Source organism: Syzygium oleosum, unplaced genomic scaffold (assembly GCF_021117445.2).
Source record: "Syzygium oleosum isolate NSW1041296 unplaced genomic scaffold, Sole_v2.1 Sole_v2.28, whole genome shotgun sequence".
NCBI lineage: Eukaryota > Viridiplantae > Streptophyta > Magnoliopsida > Myrtales > Myrtaceae > Syzygium > Syzygium oleosum.
In genome coordinates, this window is record NW_026607512.1 from 2829743 (window position 1) to 2846798 (window position 17056).

General features: G+C 43.4%; 3 protein-coding genes across 4 annotated transcripts; 2 read left to right on the forward strand and 1 right to left on the reverse strand.

Annotated features, from left to right (window-relative positions):
- Positions 1-163: 163 nt before the first annotated feature.
- On the forward strand, positions 164-3414 carry LOC115675313 (protein PSK SIMULATOR 1-like). Of its 2 annotated transcripts, none has more exons than XM_030597916.2 (2): positions 164-427; positions 1058-3414. In XM_030597916.2, exon 2 carries the CDS (start codon positions 1119-1121, stop codon positions 2829-2831), a length of 1713 nt encoding a protein of 570 aa, XP_030453776.1. In that variant the 5' UTR covers positions 164-427; positions 1058-1118; the 3' UTR covers positions 2832-3414. The 2 variants fall into 2 exon arrangements, with proteins under 2 accessions (XP_030453776.1, XP_056159640.1); XM_056303665.1 differs by lacking the exon at positions 164-427 and adding an exon at positions 855-874.
- A 2492-nt stretch (positions 3415-5906) lies between these two features.
- Positions 5907-11924, forward strand: LOC115675221 (probable 3-deoxy-D-manno-octulosonic acid transferase, mitochondrial). The gene is made up of 12 exons (XM_030597813.2): positions 5907-6141; positions 7310-7403; positions 7849-7891; positions 8561-8683; positions 8849-8968; positions 9052-9130; positions 9310-9423; positions 9929-10026; positions 10256-10346; positions 10500-10619; positions 10701-10771; positions 11465-11924. The coding sequence occupies exons 1-12, from the start codon at positions 5943-5945 to the stop codon at positions 11636-11638; spliced, it is 1326 nt and encodes a 441-aa protein (XP_030453673.1). The 5' UTR covers positions 5907-5942; the 3' UTR covers positions 11639-11924.
- Positions 11925-12456: 532 nt separating this feature from the next.
- On the reverse strand, positions 12457-13477 carry LOC115675262 (indole-3-acetic acid-induced protein ARG7-like). The gene has a single exon (XM_030597862.2). The coding sequence runs from the start codon at positions 13017-13019 to the stop codon at positions 12606-12608; it is 414 nt and encodes a 137-aa protein (XP_030453722.1). The 5' UTR covers positions 13020-13477; the 3' UTR covers positions 12457-12605.
- Positions 13478-17056: the final 3579 nt, after the last annotated feature.

Below are 17056 nucleotides of genomic sequence, written 5' to 3' on the forward strand. Positions count from 1 at the left end.
TAACCTCCGCCTTTCGCAACCACTCCCACTCGCGCACCAGACAAAAGACGAGGAGGAAGAGGAGGAGAGAGAGAGAGAGAGAGAGGGAGCTTTGCTTTGTCCTAGTGATTTGTCCGAGCATCGTCACCGCGAGATCCGGAGGCATCAAAACCCGAACACGAAGCCGAAAGATCCCCCTACCCACCCCTCGCTCCTCCTTCGCCCACCTCGGTTGGACCGAATTTGGACTGTTCCTGTCTCTGCCTCTGTCTCTTCGCTCCCCTTCTTCTGGTTTCGGCCGTCGCGGTTTGAATCGGGGTCGTGCGCGCGCGGTGAGCTCCACGCGCTCTCCCCCCTTCTTCCTCCTCTTCCTCTCCCCCCACCGGCGACCCTCCTTCGAATGTCGCTCCCGTTAGATCCGCATTCGAGGGGTTCCGTGAAGTCGAAGGTGAGTTCCCTCCGGGGTCGAGCTGCGTTTTTTTCCCCCCGCGTTCTGTTTGTCCCGGGTGGGGGATTTGGGTTAACCGCCGCTCGTGCGGTTTCGCTTGCTTTTTGGTTGATGGTTTGTTGCGTGCCCTCTTGCGGGGTTGTCGGGGAATTTGCTTGGGGAGAGATGGGTGGGCGTGACTGTGTTTGGGTTACTTGAAAATGGGACGGGAAATGTCTGAGGGCGCGAAAATTCCGAACCTTTACTCGCCTGCTGTGGCGATTCTTGGCTATCTCGTCAAAATATTGGATTTTTGTCCGAAAAGAAACTCTCTTTTTTCTGTCCCTTCTCTTGTTTTTTCTGGACGAAAGGAGTAAAGAATTCATTCATCTTCGTTCCTTAATTTCGCCAATCTGCATCAATTTAGCTTTCGGCAAGATTCGTGTTTGTGGTTCTTACCGAGAACTGGTATGTGCTACTGTGACTGTTGTAATCTGTAGGCGTTCAGTGTTCACTGCATTTTGATCTCACTTTTGAGCGATTTTGTGTAGCTTAGTCATTTTAGTAGTACTTTGTGTGCGGATGAATTGGGGGTTTAACTAATGGTCGGGGGTAGTTGTCTAATTTTTGTTGGTTTTACATCATTGCCAGGGATGAAGGTTTTTTGATTCGGCGCTTGTTGGAAATCGGTCATCTTATTGAGTGGTGGCCGATGGGTGGCCAGAGGCGGAATGACTCGTGGTTTAGTAGTTTGTGGCGGGCGTCGAGGAACAAGACATCAGAGCCTGAGAAGGCAGTTGTTGGAATATTGGCTTTTGAGGTTGTGAGCATGATGTTGAAGGTGATCAAATTATGGCATTCTTCGACTGACAGAGAGTTTCGCAGGTTGAAAGACGAGGTTCAGTGCTCGATTGGGCTTAGACACCTTGTATCAGAAGACGAAGATTACCTCGTGGATCTTGCTTTGAGCGAGATGATGGATGATTTGGTGTATGTAGCGAGGGCGGTGGTCAGGCTGGGGATGCGATGTACCGATCCTGTGTTTCATCGGCTTGAGCTTTTCCTCAATGATCCTGTACAATACGAACTTGAATGGTCTGGGTGGCAATATAAGTCGAAAAAGATGGACCGGAAAGTGAAGAAGATGGAAGGGTTTGTTGGGATAATGCTGCAGTTCGCACAAGAGCAAGATGTGCTGGTAGAGCTTGAACAAACTCTTAGGACAATGCGCGCCAATACTGAGACTGATCAGGTGAAGCTACTTGAATTTCAGCAGAAGGTTATGTGGCAGCGTCAGGAAGTGAAAAATCTGCAGGAACTTTCTCCATGGACCAAAACTTATGATTACGTAGTCCGGCTTCTAGCAAGGTCACTTTTCACATTGATAGAGAGGATTAAGAATCTATTTGGGAATGGTCAAGTGTCTTCTGCTGAGGCGAGTGATTATAACGGGGTGAATTCTAATAGTGTTTCTCGGACGCAGTCGTTTTCTGCTATAATGCATTCTCCAGTCTATCCATCTGAGGACAATCTATGTGGGTTCTATTCAGGGCCGCTCGGGATGTCTTCATCAAAGTCAGTACTGACATCTGCTAGCAGGAAGAAACAACTAGCTCATCACCGGTCTGGATCCATTCAGGCAAATTTTTTGCATTCAAAATCAAAAAAATTGGCTCCTGTTGGACCTTTTAAAGGATGCATGAATGGCGGAAGCAATTCGCCAGTTATTGAAAGGCATCGAGTGGCATTTGGAGGCTCCATGAGGGTAAGCGGTGTCTGCAAAGATGATATTGAGAAGATGGGCTGTTCTGATAGGCGTTTTCAGCCTCAAAGCAATAGAGTTTATGCAAAACTCGCCCTTCTCTATTCAAAGTGTGGATCAATCTCTGCCCCACCATGTACTCTTGGAGATGCTGCTTTAGCTTTCCACTACGCAAGAGTGATAATACTCATTGAGAAGCTCGCTTCTGCGCCGCACTTGATTAGCATTGATGCAAGAGATGACTTGTACAATATGTTATCAAATTCCTTAAGAACAGTGCTGAGGGCCAGGCTGAGGTCTTATGCTAGAAGTTTGGCTTCATCGATCTACGATGCTTCCCTTGCGGCTCAATGGAATTTATCTGTTGCGCAGATGTTGGAATGGCTGGCTCCTCTTGCTCATAACACGATTAAGTGGCAGTCTGAACGAAACATTGAGAAGCAGCATGAGGTCTCTGGAACAAGTGTACATCTAGTACAGACTCTTTGCTTTGCCAATCAAGCAAAAACTGAAACTGCTATTGTCGAGCTGCTCGTCGGTCTCAACTATCTTTCCAGGATCAGTGGAGACATGAAAGGAAGGTCTTTGGCCAGCTTCACTGGACAGAGAGCTTCCAATGATTACTTAGTTAAAATGAATGAGATGGCTCTCGATGTAATTTAGGTCTTGATTAACTAACAGACGAGCTAGATTGAGTGGATACCTCTTCAGTTGGTTTACTGGTGTACATCAAACATTTCTGTTGCCATCATGGAGAGAGGATTCAGACAAACAAGGAGCCATCTAGCTGCGCATCGCATGAACATCTTTCTTGAGTTGGACCAAGGTTTTCAATCTAGGTTTGCAGCTTTGGGATACCAAAGCGATTAATCTGACCGTGGAGGTGCTTCTTTCAGTCTGAAAAACCGGTTTTCCTCTTGATTGGTCAAACTTGTGGCCTGAAATGGACTTTGGACACCAGCATTCGTTTTATTTGCGAGCCGGTAACTTTAGGTTGCATGATGTGGAATATGAGTAAGCACATTCGGTACCATGAAATCGAAGGGCTTGCTGCTCGGCTTGGATCCTGGTTGAAGGCATTCCCTATCTCTCTTATAGAATGTGTAAAATAGTGCCGGATAGAAGTAGGACATAGGAGTTATGACTAGAATGCAGGCATAGCTTGTGGGTCGTGCTTTCGTACATAGCTTTCGGGTTACTCGCAAATGTAACTTAGTTCTTATCCCTGTAAAGCAGTTTTTCGATAGTTTTTGCTTGTTTATCTCGTCCTTTCGGCTTGTGCTGGTAGTTAATTCCGACTGATTTTTCTTTAGTTGGGAATGCAGATTGGTAGCTAAGCTACACAGGTGCCTGCATGAATATATTATCTTAGCGTGTGGTAATCTGCAAAGCTAAGCTCATACTATAATTCTCTTGCAAAAAGGTGGTTTCTTTTAATCATGTGAAGTTTATGCGACGACGGTCGTTATGACAGTATTCCAATAAAAGGAAGAGAGGCATGTCGTTCGACAAAGACCCTTTTATGGCGGAGATGTCGTCCGGCAACGGCAGCAGCGGCGCCAGTGCCGCGTGTGAGAGAATTAAGAAATTTTTTGTTGGACGCATGAACTCTTTAACATTGGGACGGCTTCATTTAACACGTCTATCTAAACATTAACTTCTGTCATTCTTGGTTATTATAGCTGTCTAGAGTGACCATTTTTCTATGGGGTAATTACACAAATGGTCTCTATAACTTGGCCAAATGTGTAATGTGGTACATGAATTTTTAATTTATTTGATGGTCTCTGAATTTTATCTTAATGTGCAATGTGATCCTTGAATTTTTAAGTTGTTTAATGTGGTCCCTGAACATTTAGAAAATGTTCAATCTAATCTGTAGACTCTATGAAATATCCAATGTTATCCTTCTATTTATAAAGATTAGGAATGACATTGATTATTTCGTATAGTCAAAGGATTAAATTGAACATGTACCGAAAGTTCAAGGACCACTTTGAACAAATTAAAAGTTTAGGGATCACATTACAAATTTGACTAAAGTTCAGGGACCATTTGTATCATTTTCCTTTTTTCTAATCCAATCTTCCATGATAGATAGAAGGGAAAATGATACAAATAGTCTCAAAACTTTGGCCCAATATGCAATTTGGTTCTTGAACTTTTAATTTATTTAATGTAATCCCTGAACTTTTGGTACATATTCAATTTAATCGCTAAACTATATGAAAATATTCAATGTAGTGCTTTCATTAATTCAAGTTCAGGGAATATTGAACATTTTTATATAGTTTATGGACTAAATTGAACATATACCAAAAGTTCATGGACCACATCGAACAAATTAAAAGTTCAGAAATCACATTGAACATCAAGCTAAAGTTCAGGGATTACATTGAACAAATTAAAAGTTCAGGGATCAAATTGCACATTAGATCAAACTTTAGGGACTGTTTGTGTAATTATCCTTAGTTAGAACTTGGAGCAGAAATAGGCTTTGCTGTCGTCTCCACGACCGATGTCTCATCTTACTTGCCGCGTACCCTTTTTAGGATTTTGATGTGATGAGATGAGATGAGATCAATCCCTAACTCATCCAATTGACTTTGGATTATTTCCTAGATCCTATAGGATTTTGTAGTATGTTCCAAAACCGGTTCTATTTAAATCATTGCATACCCTTTAGATTTTAACGGATCCTCAATGCTCTTAGTTAACTACTGGGGATACTTTTGGGATAATTACCAAAAATTATAAAAAATTACAAAAATCACATCAGCGCCGACCGTGCCATCGAATTCCGACCAAAATTGACTAGAAGGAATTCATTGGTAAATCGTCAAAACGTTTAAGACTAAATTAGCTAGATTGAACGGTCCAGAACTGAATTAACCATTATACAACAGGTTTAGAACCTTTTTGGTAATTAATAATTTTCCCTAATTATTGGAACAAGCGCACTAGATTCATAAAACACGTCAAGAAAGTGAGCATTTGAACTCTAATATTTTCAAAAAAATGTAATCAAGTCTTTCTGTTAACCGTGTTTAACTTGGCTAACTGAACATACTGATGTGGTTTTTTCCTATTATTTTCTCACTCAATGTTACTAAAGCGTGAAGCATAAGACTAAAACGACGTAATTTTGGTCCAAATTCTAATTTCTTAATCCAAATTTGAATTAAATTAGATTAAGATACAAGACCAAATGTTCTTTATTGAAAAGGGTTAATATCACGGAAAATCCCAAACTAGCACACTTATGATAAATTTATCTCAAACTAATATTTTGATCACGGAAAATCCTAAACGGATACACTTGTGATAAATTTACCCCAAACTAATTTTTTGAACACCAAAAATCTCAAATTGATACATTTATGATAAATTTACGCTTCGTTAAATTGAATTAATACTGCGAAATTTCACAAATCGGTACATTTATAACAAACGAATGGTAAAACCCTAAATCGATACTCCCGTTAACTGCCACGTGTTATTTAACAAAGCAATTTCACAGTAAGATTTAACGAAAACTAACGGAGAGTAAATTTATCAAGAGGTGTACCGGTTTGAGATTTTTCGTGTATTAACCCTTAAAATAAACACAAAGATTAATAGAAAGTACAAACGAGGCCCCTCGTCTCGGGCGGCGCCGCCGCTCCACCGTCGCCAGAAGGGACGGCGGGACCCTCCGAGATGAATCGGCAAAATTTCAAAACGTTAACCCCCGCAAGTTTACCAGGGGTCGAGTGACTCGAGGCGCAGACGCACATGGCGACTGCGAAGGGGATGCTGGTGTACAGAGCATACAGGGCGCTGACCTGCGGCCTCTCGCCCCTGCTCCGCCTCCACCTGCGGTGGCGCGCCGCCCGTGGGGTCGACCACCCGCTCCGCTGGGCCGAGCGCCTCGGCCGGGCGTCCCTCCCGCGCCCTCCCGGCCCACTCCTCTGGTTCCACGCCGTCTCTTTAGGTTCCATCTCTTTCTCTTTCCTTCCTCTCTCTCGTTCTTTTTCATTTCCATGTTCATCTCTCCGGTTGGAACGGAAGAGGCGGTTTCGTGGCCGTACTGTTGAGCCTGCGCCGATTCAGGAGTCGGAAGAAACGCTGAGCATTTCGCTTGCTGTCGATGCCCTTCTCCTGAATCGAACCGCCAGCTGCTGGAATCACGGACGAGTAGAATTGGTTTCTTGCCTTAACTTGGCGAGCTGCTTTAGCTACACGATCCCCATTAGCTATTCTTGCTGCTGGGGAGTGAAGGATGCCAAGTTTACTCGATTTATGCATTGTGTTTGCTGGCTAGTTTGGCTTTCCAGTTTTCAGTAGACACGATGGTTTTTTGATTGACAGAAGAGATAAACATATATGCGGCTGCGCTGGCTTCGGGCTCCCTTCCCCCCACGAAGGGTAGGAGTTCGAATCCCAGCGCTGGCGTTAGGGATTCTTAAGCGTGACGTCGTGGTGGTGGGTCCTGCGCTAGCGTCACCCCGGGTTTACCTTCCCGGCTGTCGGCCGTGCGGGGGGTTCCCGGGTTACCAAAAAAAAAAAAAAAAAAACATATATGTTATCGGAGAACTCGAAGGACAAAAGATTCTGATTGGAATGACAAAGTAAGAACCGTGATCCCATGGTATTTTATGTTGAACCAACATGAGAGTGGAAACATTTACTGTAGAAAGTGCTTGCAATGTGGAAGACCCGATTTGCGTTGCATGGCAATTCGGAGTAAAAGATTTTCAGTAAAAATGAAAATTGAAGAACTAGAACCCGGGCACATCATTAAGTTCCTTGCTCCTTTTGGATTTGTCATCATATTCACAAATGTGCACAGACAGGATGGTGTGCATAAATCCATGATTGGCAGATACATTTTATTGCTTCCACAATGGGCAGCTCCATAAATCCAATGTGTTAAGTCTGTTGCATCCTCACAGTCAAGGCTAATTCCAAACTGTCCCTCAGTGTAACAAAAAAATCTCTAAGTGCCTCTGGCAAGTAATTCGGCTAAATTGGGACAAAAAGGGTTACACCTTTGAGATTTTTTGTCCACTTCCGGGGGCATTCGGAGTTACCCATAATCACATACTGCTGATTTTGCTTCTGTCGTTTGCTAAGCCTTTGTTTGTAATAAACTTAATCAGGTGAAGCAATGGCAGCAATATCTGTTATCAAGCACTGTTTGCAGAAGAGACCTGAAGTCAACATTTTGCTAACCACAACAAGAATGTCTGCATTGTAAGACAGATCCTGATCTCCTTTTCCAATTTATAAGCTGACGCTAGAGAGCTAGACTTGTCTTGGTGGATTTGTGCATTTTGATCAGATGAAGGCCTTGAAACAAAAATTTTCATTTAGCATATGCAACTCACCAAAAAAGGACTCAATAGCAAGAGAAAAGACCAGACTCGGGAAATAAGTTTCTCTCTCCAGAAATTATTAAAGAAATTCCGAATTCTGATTTCTTGCCGTTTCTTTATTGGCATAGTTCAGTATATTTTATCGATTCACACTTTAGTATAATTCTCTGCTCTATTTGAAGTCGTCGTTTTTTTTTTTTTTTGCATGAACTAATTTCTGTAAAAGAATTATAGCCCAGAATTGCCCCATTAGAAAAAGTTATTTTCCCTTTATACTGTGCATTTTTGTTAGCTTATTAGTTTTCTTTTAAGTTCTTGTGCAGTGAAGTACTAGAGGATCAGCTTCCAAGTGGGGTTTTGCATCAGGTACTTCTTGCAGGCCATCCTGTGTAGATAAGTAGAATTGATTGTTCCCAGAAGTATTGCTAGCAGAGAATCCAAATTGTCGCTGAGGTCAAAAAGCTCTTCCGTTTTGTAGAAGTGGAGCAAAGAACATTAACATTGGTTCAATGAGAGCTTTTTACAATGACGCATGTAGCTTCACTATGTGTTCTGCCTTCTATGTTGTCATACTTGAGAGTTCTATCAATTTCGTCATCCATATTGACCATGATTTAGCATCTGAGCTAATTGTAGTGCTCACTAGAGTGATTTGTAGGTGGGAGTTCTTTTCGCTTATTATTGTTTCGGCATATTGCAGTGCCCGCTAGAGTGATTTGTAGGTTGGAGTTCTTTTTGGTGATATGATTTAGGTACAGTAGTATGAGAATTTTCCTCTAAGGATTCCTGGCAAATGAGAACTCCAGAACCCTCTGAAGTGAAAATCTCAACTTGTCGCCTCATTTTTGTGAAGGCTCTATTATATGTACACCTTACATGCTAAATACCCGCTTCTATGAAATGCACTCTGAAGCAATTCATGGTCACCACTCATTTTGTAGCCTAGATGTTGATCTGTTGGGCATTACTCTTGTTCCGTTATATAGAGATACACACTAATAACACTCCTGGTTGTTGCCTCTCTTGGACTAACAGCTTGCCCCTCTTGATACCCCTGCTGCAATTGATGCTTTTTTCGGATACTGGAAACCCAATGCTATCATGATAGTGGAGAGTGAATTGTGGCCAAATCTTATTGTTGGTGCTTCAGAAAATGGTGTAAGTGTCGTCATCATTCTTTATGGAAGTTCGTGCATGTCTTATTTTTGTGACATTTCTCTTCAAGAAGATCAGAAACTATGCATGATTCTGTCACCGTAATCGGTAGTTTGAGGAGGAACTGCATTTTGAATATCATGTTTGGAATTCTCTGTATATTGTCAGGTTGCATTGGCGTTGCTAAATGCCCGGATGTCTGCCAAATCATTTGAGCGTTGGTCAAGACCATTTCTGCTTCCTCTCATATCACTCATGCTATCAAAGTTTTCTTTAATAATTCCATTGGTATACTTCTGCCTTCTTGGGTCATGGTTGTTTGAGCCTTTTGCCGTTTGTCTGATTCTTTCTGACCCCGTTTCCTGCTACAGAGCAATGTGCAGGCCGTGCACTTTCAACTATTACAAGCCCCACCCCTTGTGATCAACTTTTCTGGAGACTTAAAATATGGTGAACTTGTAAATATTGTTTATTCATGTTAGAATTGCTGCATTTGGAGGTTGCATATGTATAGTTTATGTTTTGTTGTTATTGACAACATTGTATAAGAGGTTTCTGTGGATTCATTTCAACAAGCATCAAGTGGACTCATCAATTTATATTTCTGGTGTGTATTGTTCTCTCCCCAGCTGTTGGAGAATGTTATTCTTCTAAAGAAGGTGTGACCTTTGAAGGTCTGAAAGCGCAACTAGCCCACAAGAAGGTTTGGATGGCTTCTTCTATACATAGGGGTGAAGAAGAAGGTCGGATGTTTATCATGCTTATCATTCCTTTCCACATTGCAAATTTCAGCCACAATTAATGTGCTCTGTAGAACTGTTGACCAGAATTACTCTGCTTTTGTGCACTTTTAAGGTCCATCAAATGGTCATCAAAGTGATTATCTTTGTAGAGGCTTCACACATTCAAGCATTGCTCAACAATACTTTTCTCTCTCTTTTTTTTTCCGTTTAAGTCAGAACAATAGTTTCTCTTCCTCCTAAATAATAATTTTTCATTCCCTGAAGTTTAATAACCGCAGATTTGATGTTTGCTTACCCTCAGATAGACTGCCTTTTCCCCCCTTTCCTTGTATACAAGAATAACCTTTGGACATGCAGTCTTTGTTTCATTGACTTTCTTGTTTCATTAAGGACATAATTCCTCTAGCTTCAATTGAAGCTCTTACCAGTGCAAGTGTCTGAAAGTGAAATGATTTGTGGCACGATGTTCCTGTGGTTTTATGCTCATAGTAGATACTGTTTACAGTTATGCTAGGGATTCACAAACATCTCATGCAAATGCACCATGATGTAGTCAGTATTATCGTTCCTCGATATCCAGAACACGGACGAGAGATATATCAAGTACGTTCTGATGTTAACCTATTTCATTAAAAAGTGGATTACTTTTCTTAGGTAGTTATGTTAATATAGTAAAGTAAAATGAGGGGACTATAACTCTAATTAATTTCCAATCCTAATATTCATTGCCACTGCAGTCCTTCTTGGCTCTCTTGATATTAATAGGGTGCTACAAAGATTTTTTTTTTCCCTTTTGTGTGGCCATGATTAATGTGCATTCGCTTGTATGCAGGAATTGAAGAAAGGAGGATATAATGTAGCTTTGAGATCTCAGCATGAAAAGCTTGAGCCAGGCACAAACATATACATTGTCGATACGTTAGGTTTGTCATTCCATGCCCTGCTTTGATTTTTATATCCCTGGCTCTTATCTATTCCTCCAAATAATATATCCTTATTGTTTCCCTGGCCCTTTTGCATTCATGTCTCTGTTCTGTGGTTGACATCTTTTCTATGGCGTCTCTATTTTCTTGTAGGTGAATTGAGACACCTATACCGGCTTACTCCAATTGCTGTAATTGGTGGTTCCTTTGTCCCCGGTTTAGCTGGTCATAACATGTCAGAAGCTGCTGCAGCTGGCTGTGCTATTTTAACAGGTGAATTTTGTCTCTGAGCATATGAATTTCTTTGGACAAGGTTCTTAGCACAAGAACCTGAGAATCTTCTGCTAAATTCAGGTCTTCATGTTGGACATTTCTCGCATATGGTGTTTCAAATGCAAAAAGTGAATCCATTATCTGTTTTGCAGGTATGTGAGACATCGCTTTTCATTAACTGCCTCTGTTTATTGAACTGTAAAAGATTATTTAAAGTAGCATTTTCTTGCCAATATTACAACATTTTCTTGCAGTATGACTTCATCGATTTTCGACTAACGGGTACTTGAATCGTGATTCACCACATAACTTGCTAACTGAGCTGTCCGGATTTGCTAATCATTGTGCAATTACATGTGACATATCAGACACTGTAAACATCTGAAATGGTCTTTTCCACTTAGAATCCTTCTATGTTGAAGAGAAAAGATGTTCTCCCTTCCATTCTTCAGTCACATACTGTTTGTAAGGAGGTTTATGCAAATACTATATCAAGGGAACATGTGAGTCGTAGGAATTTGGAAATTAGGAAGATACAGTGGATGGTTGTCCATTGTTCAGTAACCATCTAGTTAAAGGTTACAAACTAAGCCATCAAAAAAAAAATTTAAAAAGAAAGAAAAAACTTGGAGGTTTAATAGAGAGTGCTAATTCTTCTTGCTGAAGATATTTTTCAATGGAAGTTCTTTGCAGTTGGAAAAGTGGCTTGGTTTTGTTGTTTTAGTTAACCTGTGTTCAACGCTACTACAGGATTCTCAATTCAACACACATCAAGCTTTCCAGTATTCCCTTAGAAAATTCTGAGTAATTCACCATTGTTGTTCTTAAAATCTCTGCTTCCGCAGGTTTCTGGCCATGATGAGCTTGTAGAAGTTCTCCACAAACTCTTCACTGATGCCCAAGTTCTGAAAGAACGTAGAGTAGCTGCAAGACAAGCATTCAATGCGCTCTCAGGTGGTGTTGTTGGCAAGGTTTGGAATTTAATTGAATCCCATGTTCTCAGATGGTTTCTTTGTTAGAGGCTCCGAACACATTAAGACATTACTAGAAAGTGTACATTTTTTCTGCTGCCAATACCTCTGGGGGGGATCGGCATTGAATATCAAAGAACGGAAACACCGAGGAAAAATACTTGCAATTCTAGCTGCTCAATCGTAGTTGGACAAAAATGTAGTATCCCTTAATCAATTCGTTCATTGTTAATGAGAGTTAATTTGTCACCCGATGTTTCGACCGAAACCTCTGAAGTACAGGATGAAAATTTGGAAGTGTTATTACTAACAGCTTAAAGCTGCCTCTTTTAGCTTGCGTTCTTAGCAGACTGATTAAAACTTTGATAACAAGGTGTGGCGTTCTGTTTGTTGCGCATGCGTTTAATTTTTTTAATTTTCTATCAATTCTTTGATCATGTCGTACTCTGCAAAATGCAATGTAAAATATCAGTGTTGCGAAAGGTCTAGAAAGTGTAGAACATGTTGTGAGTGGCACAAAGCCAAGCAGGCAAAGCTCGGTGATTTTAGGCTATCCACAAGACAGTGCCTCGAAAAGTTATGGTTGCACTCTGGTTCATATGGTGGATCTCACGCAGAGGCCAGATTAAGTTCACTGAATAACTTCGTCTCTGCCTCGGTTTCTCTTATGTCTTTGAAGTATCCCCTCAAGCCGTCACTAGTAGCTTATAAAAGAGATGAACGATAAGGGATTTTCTTCATTTACATTGATTTGCTGCATGTGTGGGTTGGAATGCATCATATCTCAACCAAGACATTGTAAGCTATTACAAGGCGGAAGTACCCAATACCTATGGTGAAGATGAAAGCATATCATCGATGGCTCTCAAATTACCACGTTTGACAAACTGGTGATGCTGGTAACTATAATCTTATAAACTGCAAGGATGAAGCAGCACGCAGCCTAATGGCGCAATGCAATGCAATGAAGTAGATTCTGAAGCCACCATCACTGCCTAGGCTATGCTCACTTCCTCTAGCACGCCGATCTTCTCATAGATCCACAAATAAGGGGGGCGAAGTCCCTCCACTCTTGGACATGACACGAAGAAGGATCTGCATTCACGCCACATTCTATCAAGCCCACCACTTCTCGGAAGAGAGACTCGTCGCATGGCAAAGCTAATGGCCCATCCCTCTGATGGCTGTACTCCTCATACGCCTGGTCCAGGAGCTGCCGGAAAATGGGGTGGTTCAGGTGCTCTGCCTTAATTACAATTCTCCGGCGAGAAATCCCAACGAGAACAGCCAGGTGGCCTGGAGGGACATCGGAGGGTGGATTCCTTCCGCCGCCGCTGGCTCTGTTGCACTTCCGCCACACGGAAGTCATTTTCTTGAGCTTGACAATGTTGCCGATGTCACAGTTGGGTTGCTCTACCGGTGACGCCATGGAAGTAAAAGCTTCAGGGATGATGACAGACGATGATGTTGAGGAGGGATGAGAAGCTGAGGCTCTGCAAGAGTGGACGTTAGTTTTAGTGCCTATTTAACAAACCAGGAGGGTGGACCTGTTCAGTAATGTCCTCTGATAACTCCTCTTTTCACGCACACTTTGGTAAGCTATTATATACTAGACCGACGGACCGACCGAAGACATGGATCTTTACGGAGTGTACATTACACTGGTTATCGTTCGAAAGCGGACAGTGGTCATGACCGCAGAACTCACAGATGGAAACCATGGAGTCCGTCACCAGTGTACCTAATAAAAAGCCGATAAGTCGACAGTGGTCGGGTCAATCTATCACATGCGATGACCTTCTTAAGGACACTAATTTGGTTTTCTCCCTTGTTTGTTGGATTGGGCAAATCTCCACGCTCTTGGCGGCCCCTGTCTTCTGGGGAATACTAAAAATGTGAAAGTTTTTTATGCATATGACTTGAGTTATGATGTTCTTGTCTTGTGCCTTATCGCGTGGTCTTGCTCGGCTTGCAAGACACGAGCACGAGTAGAGACTACCATACAATGATGCAAATTCATCCATGCCTGGTTTTGAGTGGTACGTCCCCCTCGCATGCCCTTCTCCAACTTCATGTTCTTGTACCCATATACCACTTTATAACACACGAATTATATTTGTTTTTTTTTTTCCGTATAATGGGTCAAATGGTGTCCGAGTTAGCTTTCGCCATTTTGACCAGTCCACCTTCCCGAGCAATCTCGAGAACCTAAAAAAGTTTGAGCTAGAGTCGGTAAGAAAAGGAGCAAACTTCCTAACCATCTAAGCCAACACCTTATTAGTACATTTCTTTTAATTCTCAAGTAATCTAATCTAGACTATTTGTCAAAAGAAGCTAATGCTGCAAAGAAATCTTACGTGTTAAATTTACTAAAATTCGTAGAGCAAAATCGACATGGTAAATTTTTGTTGAGGCAATTAGGACCGAATGATGCTCAATTACGCGCAACAAGCTTGATCTATAAAAAAAATTATATACTTTAAGGACCCAATAATGTAAAAAAAAAAGAAGGAAAGATAGAGGAGTTAGAATGAACATCTGCAATACTTTAGGAACTTCCGATACTTCATTCATGAGCATTCCAAGTGATATAATAGCATTCTCTCGGTTGTAAAACATGACATACTTATTTAAAGGTTTGATCACGGTTTATCGGATCAAGCATAACATACAGGGAAGATTTTAGTATCGCTAACACCGCGTAGAAGCTACAAAGAAATTGGCCAATGAATTTGTAGGTCAATTAGGGATACGAACAAGAAAGAATTGATGATGAAAATGAAATTGGGATGTGACAAATCGAAGAGGAAAGGGTCATCTGGAGCTCCCATGCTCGTGTTGGATGAGAGAAGGGTCACTAAAGGGGTATGACATCTGATGTCACGTGCCGTCACGTGCATTGCCTCGCCAACTCGGACTGACATCCTTACGTGTTCCCACGTGTCTTTGGTTGCTGAGCTGGCGCTGGAGCCGTTGCCATCTCGATCCGTATCTTGCAATTTGTTATATTCCTCCATTGCATTTTTTGGAAATTGTCGAAAGACCCCCCCCGATTCAGCGCCAGTTCTCAAAAGAACCCTCGAAGTGGGACTTTTCTCCAAACATCCTCCGAAGTGAATCGCCGTGTTCCGCTTGATCTCCGACCTCATCGACGGTGCTAAAAGCCGCCATCCGGCGAGCGTCCGACAGTCACGTGCTCATTCCGGTCGTCGGGGAGGGGAACTTTCGTCACAAAAAAATCGAATCTTCCCCCCGATTAACTCACGTGAAGTCACGTAATGCTCACACGCTCGCCGGCGGTTTTTAAGACCGGCCGGCGATGGAGGGGGGAGCAAAAGTTCTGAGGTTCAATTACAACAGCATTGGGACGAACTGTGGAGCCAAGATAGGAACAAAGCTTTTGTGGAAAAAGGGGGACTTTCCATTCATGCGTAGAGGCTAAGCAGGCTTTCACTAATTACTTGTTGGCTCACTAATTATCTTCAAATCATGACACAAACATTACCGATAATGCGACGCTTACGATAATACTAATTAGGTGAGATCATTCGATTTAGCGAGGCCCGCCTACCTTACATAAGGTGCCCACGGTTCAAATGAATGGCGCATGCATTAGATTCACTCAATAATTTCTTCAGTCGAGCCCCTCAGATCGGACCCTAGAAAAGTAAGAACGGAAGAAACGGAAAAGGAGGAAGAGGAGAATTACTGTTTCAAGAGGTGTATGGCATTGAAACTGAGAACTCAACGGTGAAAAATCATTGATAGACAATGAAAAAAATTGGAAAATAGAATCGGTATAGTCTGATCATGCAAAGATCATTGTGGGACGCAAGCTTTCGGGGCATGTAGGTCCTAGCGTTCATGAGGCTAATATTGCATTGTCACTCATCACATTTTTTTTCCTTCCTTCCAAAACTTACGTAAACTCCTTTTCGATAGGCCCGAAACGGCTAGAGACACGTCGCATTCAACGAGAAGCTCGACCTCTACACGGCCCATGTGCAAAGGCAAGATTGCAAAAGTTAGGCGGGGTCGGCCACCCGTCGTGCCCGTTTGGGTTTGGGGTTTCGCGAATCGAGAAGGCCGCGAAGACGAGATGCCGAAGAACCCGGGGGACGTTCACCCCTGATCAAAGAGTGTCGTGTGAAAGTTTTGGCCGAGAAAAAGAGGGAAAAGAGAGGGAGAAAAGGGGGGAAAATTGTCAAATCAGTCCTAAACCTATTGTACGGCGGCTAATTCAGTCCTAAACCTTTTAATTTTGCCAATTCGAGTCCTAAACCTTTTAAATTCTTGCCAATTGAGTCCTTGGCCAATTTTGGCCGGCCGTGAGCGTGGTCGCCATTTGGCGCCAGCCAATCCGGTCCAGCATGACGTGGCATTTTTAATTATTTTTTTCAATTTTTTAATCTTTTTTTTTCTTTTTCTTTTTTTTTTTCTGCTGTCTCCCCTCTGGCCGGTCCGGCGACCAGCGGCCGGCCAGAGGGGAGGGCCGGCGAGGCCTCTGGCGAAGCTCGCCCCGCCGGCCACCGGCGAGGGCGAGCCTCGCCGGCCCCTGGCTGGGCGAGGCGAGGTCGGCCTCGCCTCGCCGTCGCCTAGGTCGCGACAGCGAGGTTGAGCCTCGCCCGGATCGGTGAGGCTCGACCTCGCCTTCGCGACCCAGGGCGACGGCGAGGCGAGGCGAGGTCGAGCCTCGCCGTCGCTGGGTCGCGACGGCGAGGCGACCCTCGCCGGATCCGGGCGAGGCTCCACCTCGCCGTCGCGACCCAGGCAGCAGCGAGGCGAGGCGAGGTCGAGCCTCGCCGTCGCCTAGGTCGCGACGGCGGCGAGGTCGAGCCTCGCCGTCGCCTAGGTCGCGACGGCGAGGCGAGGTCGAGCCTCGCCGTCGCCTAGGTCGCGACGGCGGCGAGGCCGACCTCGCCTCGCCCGGCTAGGGGTCGGCGAGGCTCGCCCTCGCCGGTGGCCGGCGGGCGAGCTCGCCGGCCGCCGGTCGCCGGGCCACGAGGGAGACAGAAGAAAAAAAAAAAAAGAAGAAAAAGGAAAAAAGATTAAAAATTGAAAAAAATAATTAAAAATTGCCACGTCGGCGATTGACGGACGGCAGCCCGCCAGCCGCACTGCACGTCAGTACATGGCCGGCCGCCGGCCGGCGGCCACGTCAGAGCTGGCCGACCAAAATTGGCGGAAGGACTCAATTGACAAGAATTTAAAGGGTTTAGGACTGAATTAACCGCAGTACAATAGGTTTAGGACTGATTTGATAATTTTCCCGAGAAAAGGGCGTCGGCTTGGGAAAGTAAATGGGTTTCATATGGTGGTGAGGCTCTTTGCTTTTGTTGCAATTAGATGGACAATGATTTGGCGACAATGACAAAATCAGCACTATCGTGCTTGTCTAGTACAACGGAATGGAGGGCATATTTGCGCATGGATCGAGCCTCGTGCGTGTGTTTTGGATTGGGTCCC